The sequence below is a fragment of the Nerophis lumbriciformis genome, linkage group LG13, assembly GCF_033978685.3.
Source record: "Nerophis lumbriciformis linkage group LG13, RoL_Nlum_v2.1, whole genome shotgun sequence".
Taxonomy (NCBI): domain Eukaryota; kingdom Metazoa; phylum Chordata; class Actinopteri; order Syngnathiformes; family Syngnathidae; genus Nerophis; species Nerophis lumbriciformis.
In genome coordinates, this window is record NC_084560.2 from 36,617,469 (window position 1) to 36,632,920 (window position 15,452).

The 15,452-nt window shown below is 42.2% G+C and overlaps 1 protein-coding gene across 7 annotated transcripts in view; it reads left to right on the forward strand.

The window, feature by feature from the left end:
• Positions 1 to 15,452, forward strand: part of parp4 (poly (ADP-ribose) polymerase family, member 4) — a 117,173-nt gene that overhangs the window by 20,345 nt on the left and 81,376 nt on the right. For all 7 annotated transcript variants that reach the window (XM_072914525.1, XM_061970889.2, XM_061970887.2 and 4 more), the window contains one exon: positions 7,351 to 7,567. In XM_072914525.1, the coding sequence (XP_072770626.1) occupies positions 7,351 to 7,567 (217 nt within the window). The remainder of the gene's footprint in view (positions 1 to 7,350; positions 7,568 to 15,452) is intronic.

The window sequence follows — 15,452 nt, forward strand, 5'->3', positions numbered from 1 at the left end:
CGAACCATGATCTTCAAATGCTGGGTGTTACAGAAGGACACTGGACATTTAAAAGTTGTGTTGTCTAAGCCTGAATATACTGTGTACGAAAATGACTGCTCTACACATGCAAAAGTACCATGTGAATACTTTTTAGACATGTGATGGTTATTTATGGTGAAATTTACAAAATAACTGTTTTCTTAATTTCCCCTGTCAAATTGGTCCCAGCTAGTGGGCGGGGCTAAGGGCTATTTAAGTTGGAAAATGCCGTTTTTCTGACAGTCTGCTGTCGGTCACTGCCAGAGGAGGTTCTCTGTCCTGAGTAGGAGTTTCGGTCTCCATGCATCAAACATCTACTAAGGTGAATATTTTGATGATGAGATTATGTTGTGTTGTAACCGGTTAAACGAGTTTTGTTGAATGCTAATTGATTTTGCTAAATCTGTTATGATTAGTTAATTCTTTACTTTGACATATTTGATTATTGACCTTTGACTATGAGTACATGTATTTTGATATAATGAATGATTTATCTTTTGATTATTTTTAATATGCTTATTTTGATTAATTATATAGGCCTAGTTAACGCATGCAACTTCGAAATGTATTTAGAATATAAATGTACTATATATAATATACGATACTAATATTGCCTCTATTTATTACATTACAGATTGTGGGTGCTTTGTTTTTTCTGTCGTTGTTCACCTTTTGACACTTTTTGGGATTTCAATAAATGTTTGTAAACTCTCACCAACTGCGTGCCTTGCCATCCTTGATTTGAAAGTCTGGTTTGCAAAGGTTACATTACCTTCACCCGAGCCTGGGTGTGACATATGGTGGCAGTGGTGGGATGGCAAGCCGCAGAGTTTACAAACATTTATCTGGCAGAGGGCAGGCCAGAACTGGTTTGAGATCCCAAGTGTCGGAGGTGGCAATGACAGAGGAGACTGATGAGATGGCTGGTCGAGGGGCCACGGCGATGAGGCTGGACCGGACGACTATGGCTGAGGAGCATGAAGTTGGATGGAACACCGAGGAGTCCGAAGAAGACGTCAAAGGTTTTGAGAACTCTGGGGCTAGGCGTAAGCAGCATAGGAAGGGGTCTAGGAAGGCTAGGTGGTCTGCTGAGCCACCAAGGACTGAAAGAGTGTTAAGTGAACCTACCCTGGTTAATATGTTCCAAGACTTTTTGATTGGACAGCAACGTAGGGAAGCTGTCCTAGTTCGTGAACTCCAGGAGTTAAAAACTGTCTGTACAAGACCTAGCCTAGATCACTCACTCACTAACCAAAATGCTAACCGTACTCCTGACGATAGTTGTGAGCAGTCGCCCAAACCCAAACCCAGAACTCGCCCACATCCAAATCTTAGTCCTCAAGCGTCGCCGTCCAGAGATTCCTCGCCACCTGACCATCATCTCCGACAAGGCCCAAAGATGCTCCCTTTCCAGCAGGGTGAGGACATCGAAAACTTTCTTGTCCGCTTCGAGCGCATCGCTCGCACCTGGGGCTGGCATCAGTCTGACTGGGCCTGCCGACTCGTTCCACTCTTGACCGGTAAAGCTCTGGATGCCTATTCTGCGATGGAGGAAGATGCTTCCAACGTCTATGCTGACCTAAAAGAAGCCCTCCTTGCTAAGTTTGATATCTCTCCTGAGACTTATAGGCTCCAGTTCCGGTCAACCTACATTCCCCCTGGTGAATCTCCCAAGGAGACTTACAACAGACTCAAAGGTCTCTACAGAAGATGGATCAAGCCGGAGCAGCGTTCCAAAGAAGACATCGCAGAGCTTTTTATCCTGGAGCAAATGATTCGCTTGCTGCCCAACGAAATGAAGACTTGGGTCAAGGAACACGAGCCAGAAGACGGACTTACTGCTGCTAAACTTGCAGGTCAGTACTTGAATGCTCGTAAAGGACTCCGAATGCCAAGGCAGCAGAACAACCGTGTAGCAGCTCAAGGTGCAGCCGACCTGTCACACCAAAGAGGTGTGCAGAAAGCAGGTGGTTACAGCACCTCAGGGGACAACAGACCGCTCCCGAGACAGAGTCCAGTGAAGGATCTCATCTGCTACCACTGCCAACAGCCGGGGCACCGAGCCCCAGTCTGCCCCTTGAAAGGTCCAAAGCTGTCCAGCTTCTGTCATGTTCCCCATCCATCTGTGTCAGCTTCAGTCATGGCACCTGCTCTTGCACCCAATCCTGAACCTGAGGCCAAACCTAACACTGAGCCTATCATGATGCCAGCTTGTGTTAATGGCCGTCCAGTGCAAGCACTGTTGGACACAGGTAGCTCCATGACACTGTTGAACCATTCTTTTGTGTCACTTGGTAATCTTGACTATCAGCATGCCACAGCCATTCAATGTGTCCATGGTGATCAAAAAATATATCCCGTGGCTGATGTGACCATCATCATCGATGACCAGGCTTTCTTGCTCCGTGTGGGGGTTCTTGATCACATGCCCCATGACATGATCTTGGGCAGAGACTTGCCTATTCTGCATGATCTTGTTCATCAGACACACAAGCAGAAAGTGAAATCCAGTTTTATTCCAGCCATTCAAGAGGCTTATCCAGTACGCACCCGTGCCCAGACAGCCAAGCTAGGGCTGGAGCCTCTTCCTGACTTGGACCCTTCTCTATGCCAGGGTGGTCAGAAGGGCCCCCCCAAAAGTAAGAGCCAGCGCCGCCTGGAGAAAATCCAAGGTACTCCACTGTTGGGTGATGTGTCAAGCTTGAAACCTGATGAAGAGTGGCAGGTACCTGAAGACATCCGAGAGCTACAGAGAGCTGACGTCTCACTGGCTCCCCTGCTGGCTAAGATGAAAGATGCAAACATCCCCTTGCAGCCAAACCAGGGTGAAAAGTATGTCCTGGAGGATGGAGTCCTGTATGTAGCAGATCAGCCAGAGAATCGCTTGGTGGTCCCTACCTGCTGTAGGCCCCTTGTACTGCATCTTGCTCATTCCATACCTTGGGCTGGTCATCTTGGGCAAGACAAGACTCTTGCTCGAGTCAAAGCTCGCTTCTTTTGGCCTTTAATGGTCAAAGATGTTATTGAGTACTGTCAAACCTGTCTGCAGTGCCAGAAGACTTCTCCGAGACGACCTGAGAAAGTCCCACTACTCCCTCTACCTCTCATTGATGTTCCTTTCCGGAGGATCGCAATGGATATTGTTGGACCCCTGGAGAAAAGCAGTGGAGGCCATGAATACATCCTTGTCCTCTGTGACTACGCCACCAGATTTCCTGAGGCCTTCCCACTAAGGAGTATCAAGACTCCGAAAGTCATCTCTGCACTTGTACAGTTCTTCTCACGAGTAGGAATTCCAGATGAAATAATCACGGATCAAGGAACCAACTTCACTTCAAAGCTCATGAAGCAGCTTCATAAACAACTTGGAATTACTGGCATTCTCACCACCCCCTATCATCCACAAACCGACGGGTTGGTGGAACGCTTCAACCAAACCCTGAAATCCATGCTGAGGAAGTTTGTAGATGACACCGGTCGAGACTGGGAGAAGTGGCTTCCCTTCTTGCTCTTTGCCTATCGAGAGGTACCCCAAGCCTCTACCGGGTTTTCGCCTTTTGAGCTTCTTTATGGGTTCCCTGTTCAAGGCCCCTTGGACCTCTTGAAGAAATCCTGGGAATCCAAACCACCTGTACCACAAGGGGTTCTTTCTTATGTGCTGCAGATGCGAGACCGGCTGGAGCAATACAGAGCTAAGGCAAGGGAATATCTTGGAAAGGCCCAGATGAAACAGAAGACCTGGTATGACCAGAAAGCACGTCACAGGGTGCTTCAGCCAGGTCAAAAGGTCATGCTCTTGCTTCCAACCTCAAGTCATAAACTGCTGGCCCAATGGCAAGGTCCTTACTCCGTGGTCAGACAAGCTGGTCCAGTCACTTATGAAATCTCACATCCAGAGAAAGGAAAGGCATCCCAAGTGTACCACATCAACCTTCTGAAGGAATGGAAGGAGAGGAAATCCTCTGTGGAAGGAAAGGATGTCCAAGCCAGTCAAGTACATACTCAAAGCAAGGAGTTGCAAGAGGAAAAGGTGATGCTGGCACGGGAAGTGGAAATGGAGGATGATGTGGAGGAGACAGATTTGTCCATGCTCACTACACCACAGAAACCTGATGTTAGTCACTTGTCTGCACAATCTGCCCATAAACTATTGCAAGTGTGTGAAGAATTCCCAGTATTGTTCAGTGGAAAGCCAGGAAGAACTCCACTAATTGAACATGTCATTCATTTAAAAAACCCAACACCTATCCGTCAGCGCCCCTACAGAGTGCCTGAGCGGCTGGTGGAGCCCCTCAACCATGAAATCCAAACCATGCTGGATCTAGGAGTGATTGAACCCTCAAACAGTGAGTGGTGTAACCCCATTGTCCTCGTTCCTAAAAAAGACAACACAATAAGAGTATGTAATGACCTACGCAAAGTGAACGCCGTTTCTAAATTCGATGCTTATCCCATGCCACGTATTGATGAACTTCTTGAGAAGCTCGGCAAAGCTGTGTTCATCACCACCCTTGACCTGTGTAAGGGATACTGGCAAGTCCCTTTAGAAAAGGAGTCAAGGGAGTACACTGCCTTCCGTGGACCAAAGGGTCTCTATCATTACACGGTTATGCCGTTCGGACTACATGGAGCCCCCGCAACATTTCAGCGGCTAATGGATCGCGTTCTGCAGGGGTGTGGCCAGTTCTCTGCTGCCTATCTCGATGATGTGGTGGTTTTCAGCACTTCCTGGAAAGACCACCTCTCTCATCTGCGTCAAGTCCTGCTTCGGATCCGTTCTGCCGGGCTCACTCTTAACACCCAGAAATGTGAGTGGGCCAAAACTGAGGTGTGTTACCTAGGTTACCATCTTGGCAATGGGCAGATACGTCCTCAGGTGGACAAGGTGAAGGCAATCCAAGACAGTCCTAGACCGCGGACAAAGAAGCAGGTCCGGTCATTCTTGGGGCTTTCCGGGTGGTACAGAAGATTTGTTCCCCACTTCTCTACCATCACAGCTCCTCTTGTCAAGCTGACAACCAAAGCATCCTCTAATCCAGTCAAATGGACAGACACATGTGAAACTGCCTTCACGAATGTCAAAACTATTCTATGCTCTTCTCCGGTCTTACAAAGTCCTGACTTCAACCAGCGATTCCTTGTTCAAGTTGATGCCTCTGGTGTGGGCCTTGGAGCCGTCCTAGCCCAAGGAAAGGAGGGCGAGGAACAACCGCTTCTATATCTGAGCCGTAAACTGCATCCCAGAGAAACTAGGTACTCTGCCATTGAAAAGGAATGTCTTGCCATCAAGTGGGCATTGGACAGCCTACGTTATTACCTTCTGGGACGGACCTTCGATCTGGAAACGGACCACCGGGCATTGAGCTGGATCAACTCCATGAGGGATAAGAACTCCCGTGTCACCAGATGGTACTTGGCGTTACAGCCTTATTGTTTCAACGTTACACATCGAGCTGGCAAAAGTAACTTGCTAGCTGATTACCTGTCTCGTCTCCCTGGACTTGCTGTCGCTGGAGAGGAGGGAGGTAATGTGACAGTTTGACCCCACACTGTCACTGTTTGACCTTTGGACTTCCTCACAAACCGTGCACATTTGTTGGGAAGCTCAACATGGACACAAACATTCAATCTTGTTAGCCAGTGAAAAGCATGTGCTCAACAAACAAATTGTTACCTGTCACTCACCATGGCTCTGAACTATTGACCAAAAGAGTCAGGGTGGGGTTGAGGGCTTTATATAGGTGACCACACCTGCATTCACTAATTAGGCCAAATTTGGGTCGAACCATGATCTTCAAATGCTGGGTGTTACAGAAGGACACTGGACATTTAAAAGTTGTGTTGTCTAAGCCTGAATATACTGTGTACGAAAATGACTGCTCTACACATGCAAAAGTACCATGTGAATACTTTTTAGACATGTGATGGTTATTTATGGTGAAATTTACAAAATAACTGTTTTCTTAATTTCCCCTGTCAAATTGGTCCCAGCTAGTGGGCGGGGCTAAGGGCTATTTAAGTTGGAAAATGCCGTTTTTCTGACAGTCTGCTGTCGGTCACTGCCAGAGGAGGTTCTCTGTCCTGAGTAGGAGTTTCGGTCTCCATGCATCAAACATCTACTAAGGTGAATATTTTGATGATGAGATTATGTTGTGTTGTAACCGGTTAAACGAGTTTTGTTGAATGCTAATTGATTTTGCTAAATCTGTTATGATTAGTTAATTCTTTACTTTGACATATTTGATTATTGACCTTTGACTATGAGTACATGTATTTTGATATAATGAATGATTTATCTTTTGATTATTTTTAATATGCTTATTTTGATTAATTATATAGGCCTAGTTAACGCATGCAACTTCGAAATGTATTTAGAATATAAATGTACTATATATAATATACGATACTAATATTGCCTCTATTTATTACATTACAGATTGTGGGTGCTTTGTTTTTTCTGTCGTTGTTCACCTTTTGACACTTTTTGGGATTTCAATAAATGTTTGTAAACTCTCACCAACTGCGTGCCTTGCCATCCTTGATTTGAAAGTCTGGTTTGCAAAGGTTACATTACCTTCACCCGAGCCTGGGTGTGACAAAATGTGAGTTCAGATATTTTATTTCTTTATTTTTTCACGTTTAATATGTTTTTTGCAATTGAAATTTTGACAGTACCACATAAGAATAATAATTGCTGATGCGGGGTTTAATGATTTTTAAATGCGCCAGAAAATAACCCATTTGGTACAATGCTCAGTAGTGCCTGGTCATGTGGTGACATCAATGATGTTATTTTGAGAGGTAATCATTGAAGTCAGACATCATTGAAGGCCTAGGTGGGAAACGCACGGCCCGCCGCTGTTTTTACCAGGTGTGTGACACGTCTACTACCAGGTGTGACAGGTTTGTAACAGGTGTGTGTGACAGGTTTGTAACAGGTGTGTGTGACAGGTGTGTACCAGGTGTGACAGGTTTGTAACAGGTGTGTGTGACAGGTGTGTGACTGGTGTGTACCAGGTGTGTAACAGGTGTGTACCAAGTGTGTGACAGGTGTTTGACAGGTGTGTAACAGGTGTGTTTGACAGGTATGTGTGACAGGTGTGTACCAGCTATGTACCAGCTGTGTGACAGGTGTGTACCAGGTGTGTGACAGGTGTATGACATGTGTGTAGCAGGTGTGTACCAGGTGTGTGACAAGTGTGTACCAGGTGTGTGTACCAGGTGTGTGACATGTGTGTAACGGGTGTGTAACAGGTATGTGTGCCATGCAGAACACGATATTGTGCAAGCGTGAAGGAGACATCCTAACACGTGCAACATGTCTCACAGTGCTCCTTCGTCGTGGTCAGCGACGTGTCCCACCTGAGCGCCAGCAGGCTGCGAAACGTCCAGAAGTTTTCCACACCAGTGGTGGGAGTGGATTACCTGCACAGGTGTGTGAAGGAAGGCGTCCTCCTGCGTAACCATGACTACCAGATGGATACCTCCTCGCCTTCTTCTCACTCGCCTGCTCTCACTTTGCCAGTTCAGCCATTCAACAATCAAGGTGATTTCTTCTTGTCCAATAACACTTGTGCACTCACTGGCGGCCATGACATCATCTCAAATGAGTACCCTAACCCTATTTATTTCCTTCATTCTTTCCTTTCTTTTTATTTCTTTCCTTCCCTCTTTTTATCTTTCTTTTTCATTTATTAATTTTTACTTCTTCTTTAATAAGTATTAATTTTTTTCTACTTTTTTCTTTCTTTCATTTCACCCACTTTTTTTTTTCTTTATTCATTCTTTCCTCTTCTTTATTCATTCTTTCTTTCATTTTTCTTCTTTATTTTTCTTCTTCTTTATTCATTATTTCTTCTCTTTCTTTGTTTTCTTTCTTTCTTTCCTTATTTTTTTTGTTCAATTTTTTTGTCTTTTTTAATTAATTCTTTCTTCTTTCTTTCTTTCTTTCTTTCCTTCTTCTGTCTTTATTTATTCTTTCTTCTTTCTTTGTTATCTTTTTAATTCCTATCCTTATTGTTTTGTTTCTGTCTTTCTTTCTTTCTTCTTTTTCTCTTTTCTTTTTTATTTCTCTTTCTTTTTCCTTTATTCATTTTTTTTTTTTTCTTTCTTTCTTTAATTTTATTTTTGTCTTTTTTTCCTTTTTATGTCTTTCTTTATTTATTCTGTCTTTCTTTTGTCTTAATTAAAAAAAAAAATTTCTTCCCTTTTCTTTCTTTTTTCTTTTTTATCTTTAGTTTCCTTCTTTTTCTTCTTTCTTTCGATCTTTCTTCTTTTCTCCTTATTAATTTTTTCTTCCTTTCTTACTTTCCTCTTTTTTGTTCTTCTTCCATTACATTTCCTTTCCTTCCTTCTTATTTTCCCTTTCTTCCTTCCTCATTTGCTTCTTCGCTTTCTCCCTTCCTTCCATCCTTCCTTTCCCTGTTTCTTGCTTCCTCCTCTCCTTCCATCCTCCCCATCCTATCCTTTTTCCCTTTCTTCTTTGCCTCCTCCCTTGCGTGCTTGAAGACACTTATCATCCTGAAAGTTTGTTTGGACTATTTGTCCTTTTAGAAAGCTGCCATCTGTTCACAATATCTCACTCCATGTTGGATTTCATCTTTCTGAAAACCGCAGCTCCCCCGTGCCAGTAGCACTCGTGCGCGCTATCGTCCCCATACTTGAAAGTGTTGATAATAAATCAATGCAAGAGTGTACGTTGGTAAAGCTCACTACCGAACACTTTAAGAGCTTGCGTTGGACATCGGGTTGACGCCTCAGGCTTAGTGGCCTAGTGGTTAGAGTGTCCGTCCTGAGATCGGTAGGTTGGGAGTTCAAATCCCGGCCGAGTCATACCAAAGACTATAAAAATGGGACCCATTACCTCCCTGCTTGGCACTCAGCATCAAGGGTTGGAATTGGGGGTTAAATCACCAAAATGATTCCCGGGCGCAGCCACCGCTGCTGCCCACTGCTCCCCTCACCTCCCAGGGGGTGATCAAGGGTGATGGGTCAAATGCAGAGAATAATTTCGCCACACCTAGTGTGTGTGTGACAATCATTGGTACTTTAACTTTAACTTTTTAACTTTTAGCTCGATGCCGAGCGCTCTCAATCGGAGGAACCAGGTTGGATCCCGGGGTGTAACGGAAGCAATGGCTGGACCAGGCGTGGTGCATCTATACTGCCATACAAGCTGTACACTGACTACTCGGAAGTGTTTCCTGGTTTACTCTTTATAGTATAGTCTCTGGCAACAATGAATAAGAATGCTATTTGAAATGTGCCGTCTGTGTTCGTGCTGGTAAAAGTCTGTAAAAAGGTGTGATATTTGGCAGTGTTTTATGTAGTGCAGGGAGTTTTCACACGGGGATGAAGACGTACTTTTTAGAATTTTCTTCACTTACGCTGGCTTTGATCTTACCTTCCACAAAAAAAAACACCTCTAACTTCAGCAGTGCTGTTAGTGTGAGGCGAGTCATCAAATCTCTCTTCCACTTGCTCTGCTAGTTCACCTTTGGCCACGCTTAGATGCACTTGTTTAATAGAGGAGACATGAAACACACGCACACACACACACACACACACACACACACGTGCGTTGAGACCTGACCAAGCCACTGTTGGAGCTGTTGAATTCGCACAAGCAAAGAGAAGACATGTTCGCGTGTACCTCCAACATCCAAGGTCTACATGACAGCAAACATGTCAAACAAAAAATAAATTCGATCTGATCTCTTCTAAACTGGAAGGACATACGATTGGTAGGTAGGTCGTTTTTTTTGTATTTTTTTTACCGTGAAACCATGGGTGTCCAAACCTTTTCCACTGAGGGCCGCACACTGAAAAATTAAAGCATGTGGGGTCCATTTTGATATTTTTAAATTTTCAAAACTATTACAAACCATTGGGGTTTTTTTTTTACCTATAGGGCTCTGCTCAAGTTTGGTACCCAATAGGGTCACATAAAAATGTAAAAAATAAGTCATATAATTTTTTTTATTTCAACGTTTAAATCGCCTGACCAAATTATGATCTATCTGTCGATATTACCGTAAGTTGTTTTTAAGTTTTATTGTCATGACCTGACACCACAGGTCATGTGTTTTGATTTGTTTCTGTTTCAGTGCTCCTTTTTTTGCTAGGAGCGCTGATTTTACACACCGGTTTCTGTTTCTTGATTGGGACACGCACTAGTGGCCCGTCGCAATCAGTAGGCGCGAGATCAATGTTTTCTCAACGCGACTGTTATGTTGAAGCTAAGAAATACGCTACTACTTACTGTCCACGTTTATGCTATGCTAGGTTTTTGCCTTGCACTTTTTGTATTTTTGGCTTGTGTATAGGGCTGCAACTAACAACTAATTTGATAGTCGATTATTACTTCGATTAATCGATTAGTAATCGTAAAAAAGAGACAAACTACATTTCTATCCTTTCCAGTATTTTATTGAAGAAAAACAGCATACTGGCACCATACTTATTTTGATTATTGTTTTTCAGCTGTTTGTAAATGTTGCAGTTTATAAATAAAGGTTTATAAAAAATAAAAAAAAACATTAAAAAAAAATAAAAAATTGCCTCTGCGCATGCGCATAGCATAGATCCAACAAATCCATGACTAAAATCGGTATCGGTTTCAAAATTATCGGTATCTGCTTCAAAAAGTAAAATTTATGACTATTTAAAATGCCGCTGTGTACACGGACGTAGGGAGAAGTACAGAGCGCCAATAAACCTTAAACACCCTGCCTTTGCCCAGTCACATAATATCTACGGCTTTTCACACACACTAGTGAATGCAAAGCATACTTGGTCAACAGCCATACAGGTCACACTGAGGGTGCCTGTATAAACAACTTTAAAACTGTTACAAATATGCGCCACACTCTGAACCCACACCAAACAAGAATGACAAATACATTTCGAGAGAACATCCGCACCGTAACACAATATAAACACAACAGAACAAATACCCAGAACCCCTTGCAGCACTAACTCTTCCGGGACGCTACAATATACACAAACGCATACACCTGCTGTCATGCACATTTTGTCCAAACAGAAGGCTACAAAAAGCAGCAATAGCTGACTTGGTGGAATTACACCTCCTATTATGTTTATTTTGATAAATTTTAGACATACAATGACATGTACATTATCTTTAAAACCAGCCTGCAATTACACAGAGCCCTGGGAACATTATTAAAGAGCGAATGCCCACCTGAGCTTCTGAAACCCAACACTCATAGATATATAACATGTTCAGCAACATGGTGATGTATTACATGTGCAGTGAAGTGTACATTATTTTAAAATCGGCCACACTAACGAGCCAAGGAAACCATTTTGAATGTTTAAGTATCTATATAAAGCACACGGATGTGTGTGTGCCGCTGCAAAACTCTCATGAAATTATAAAGCATTTAATCATGGATATAGTGATATAGTACATGTGCAATGAAGTGTATATTGTCTTTCACATCAGTACACACGCTACATTGTTCTTATTTAGTTGCTTAGTCGCGTTTTACGCGCGAGCAACTACAAAAATCGAAGCAAGACACGTAAGTTAACTTCATGATTTGTTTTTAAATAAGGACTAAAAACATAAGATAACATTGCACCTTTCTTATGACAGAGCAAAAAGTCTTGTTTGTCAAAGTTGTCACATCAGCTGGAGGTTCGACAGCGATCTTATCCAAAACAACTGACTGTCATTAGCGCCGGCGGGAGTGTCGCCAAGCCCATTTTGACGTCTTTTTTTATTAATGTTGAGTGAAAAGAGCGGCATGTTTACAGTCAAACATACAGTAATTCATCTTACAGTGTGTTTAAAGGCAGCAAGGCAGTGTTGTTGAGCTTGGAAATGAAAGCGCACAACCGTGACGTCATCACCAGTCTCCATTTGTGCCGTGTACATGCATACATACGCTAAGCGGAGAGTTTTGGAACTCTACACTTTGGCCAGCGTTTTAAAAGACAAAAGTATGCGTCTGCGTGTGGACAAGAGGCCTAAACGCAGAGATAAGTATGCGTTTATTAAGTATCTGTGTTCGTGTGGACATGGCCTAAGATTCTCAGGGATCCAAAAGGGTCCCACTTATAAAAGTGTTAAAAATAAGTCATATATTATTTTTATTTTTTGTCAACGCTTAAATCGCTAGATCAACTTCAGATCTATCTGTCTATATAAAGTTGAGGTTTTTTTTTGTAAGTTTTATGTCCTTTTTTGTAAAACAAAACCATGTTTTTATGGCAAAAACACAAAATACAGTATGCAACATTTCTCACTCAAAAACATTTACAGTGGAATTTTTTTATGTTAAATAATTGCAGCCTTAAATAGGTCAATAATTCACAACAACATTGATTTTGATTCATTATTATTTTTTGAGCAAACAGTAAAAAAAAAAAAAAAGTCAGTTAAAAAAAAGCAAAGACGGTTAAAAAATAAATAAAAAGTACCACTAAGATCCTCAGGGATTCAAAAGGGTCCCACTCATTAAAGTATTTGACCACCCATCCAAATGATGAGAATCAGGTGTCCTAATCACTTGGCCCGGTGTATAAAATCAAGCACTCAGGCATGGAGACTGTTTATACAAACATTTGTGAAAGATTCAATATTCAAGTTAAGTTAAAGTTAAAGTACCAATGATTGTCACACACACACACTAGGTGTGGAGAAATTTGTCCTCTGCATTTGACCCAAGATTCAAGATTGAATGAATGAAATAAGATTATTTATGTCATATAATCAACCATCAATCATTTTGTGTGACCAGTTTAACAGTTCAGATTAGACATATTAACAATCATACACATTTAAACACTAAAAGAAAAGAAAAGAAAAATAATTACCGAAAAAGGAATAGGCTGAAGCCAAAGCTTATATTTGCCTATCCCATACATTCACTGAACATTAGATTCAAGATGCTTTATTATTGTCCATTATTTAACATGTACAAGACACATAAGAACTGAAATGTCATTTTCGGCACAGTCCCACTAAGAGCAGACATACGTTACAGGGAGACAAGACGGGACCGCCAATGGGTCAGCCACTTACGGCGCTCCTTAAAAAGGTGGGAAAAAGGTGATATTGGGAAAGGGGGGAAGAGTAAAAAATATCAGTCTGAGGCTGGACCCTCGGGATGGGGTGTTTGTATATATGCCCATTGTCTTTGGGTGAAGTGAAGTAATGTTCATAAGCCCAGAATCGTTCTGCATGCAATGCAAGCAAAGATCGATTCCCAGGTGTCGTTGAGGGGAGGAGGGAGGGAGGTCAAAAGCGTCCATCTTTGAAATTCCTCAGGGGATGATTACAGAACAGCCTGTTCTTGTCTCAAGGCCATTCGGGGGAGTCAAATCGTAGATAAGGATTTTTGTTTTTTCTCGAGCAGGCATTACAATGACTTGTCTGTTCTATTCGTCCATGCTGGCTCTCATGTCCAAACCTTCTTTTACAGCAAGCTTCTCCATGATGTGATCCATCTTGCGATTCAGTTCAGAAATCGCCACAGTCTATGTTCCCACAGCCCTGCCCAACCCGTCCATTGCGACGAACAGCCTTTGGGCTCTTTGAATGGCTGCCATCGTCTTACGAATTTTACGATACACCAGAGCAATGCCCAGCCCAATCAGCAGGTGCCCCGCGATCATGGTCCCAAATAGGTAGATGTCTTCCACGTCCTCGATGGAAAGGACCGAGAGGCACATGATTCTCCATTTGTCCCAGGAATCTCTCACGTACCCCGCAGCAATGGTTCCATCAGGGCAGCCACGCTCCCCAGAACCTCTTTTCCTCGTCGAAAAGATTGTGTCAATAGAGTCGAGAGTCCAGCTCATCAATTCCATGTCTGATGATTAGATTTGGAGGACAGCGCAAAGAAAGAGTCTTCCAAAAAAGTTTAGACAAGACAAGACAAAAGAGAGCTAACCAGGAAAAGACGGGAGGAGAAAAAAATGCGACCGCCCCTCACCAGAGGCAAGACAGAAAAGAATGGGCCGCTCTCAGTCATTTCCAGCGTAGAACTGTCATAGGATGTCACCTGTGTAACAAATACAGTCGTGAAATTTCCTCGCTCCTAAATATTCCAAAGTCAACTTTATTATAAGAAAAGTGAAGAGTTTGGGAACAACAGCAAGTCAGCCACCAAGTGGTAGGCCACGTAAACTGACAGAGAGGGGTCGGCGGATGCTGAAGCGCATAGTGCAAAGAATTTCTGCACTGTCAGTTGCTACAGAGCTCCAAACTTCATGTGACCTTCCAATTAGCCCACGTACAGTACGCAGAGCGCTTCATGGAATGGGTTTCCATGGCCGAGCAGCTGCATATAAGCCATACATCGCCAAGTCCAATGTAAAGCGTGGGATGCAGTGGTGTAAAGTTCGTTGCCACTGGACTCTAGAGCAGTGGAGACGTGTTCTCTGGAGTGATGAATCACACTTTTCCATCTGGCAATCTGATGGACCAGTCTGGGTTTGGAGGTTTCCAGGAGAACGCTACATTTCGGACTGCATTGTGCCAAGTGTGAAATTTGGTGGAGGAGGAATTATGGTGTGGGGTTGGTTTTTCAGGAGTTGGGCTTGGCCCCTTAGTTCCAGTGAAAGGAACTTTGAATGCTCCAGGATACCAAAACATTTTGGATAATTCCATGGGATGGCACTTCAAGTTCATATGTGAGTAAAGGCAGGTGGTCAAATACTTTTGGCAATATAGTGTGTATATATATATATATATATATATACACATACAGTACAGGCCAAAATTTTGGACACACCTTCTGATCTATCTGTCGATATAAAGTTGGGGTTTTAAACACTCATAAAAGTGGTAAAAATTAGTCATATATATTTTTTTTTATTTTTTACATTCAATACTTGCATCTCTAGATCAACATCAGCTCTATCCGTCGATTATATGTATTTATTACTTTATATGGGTTTTTTGTTTGTTTGTTTCATGCCTTTTTTGTCATTCAAAAACGTTGTTTTTTTATACGACAAACACACAAAATATGCAATATTTTCCCCAAAAATATTTGACAGTGGAATATTTGATGTGAAGTAATTGGAGCATTAAATAGGTCAATAAATCACAACAATATTTATATTGTATTCATTATTATGTTTAGGGTAAAGACAGTTTAAAAAAAAAACAATCCCACTAAAATTATTTTTTCTTCTTCTCTTTCAATCATAGAAAAATTGGTTTTTGTATGGCAATCACACAAAATGTGCAATATTGTTCCCAAAAATTGTGGAATATTTGATGTGAAGTAATTGGAGCCTTGGGTAGGTTAATAAATCATTACAACATAAATTTTGATTTATTATTCTTTTTGAGCAAGGACTTAAGAAAATAAAGAAACAAAAAACCTTTTCTTGATCTTTGTCACCCGTTTGCTCTTTCATTTCACTTTTCTATGTTTTTTGTGTTTTTTTAA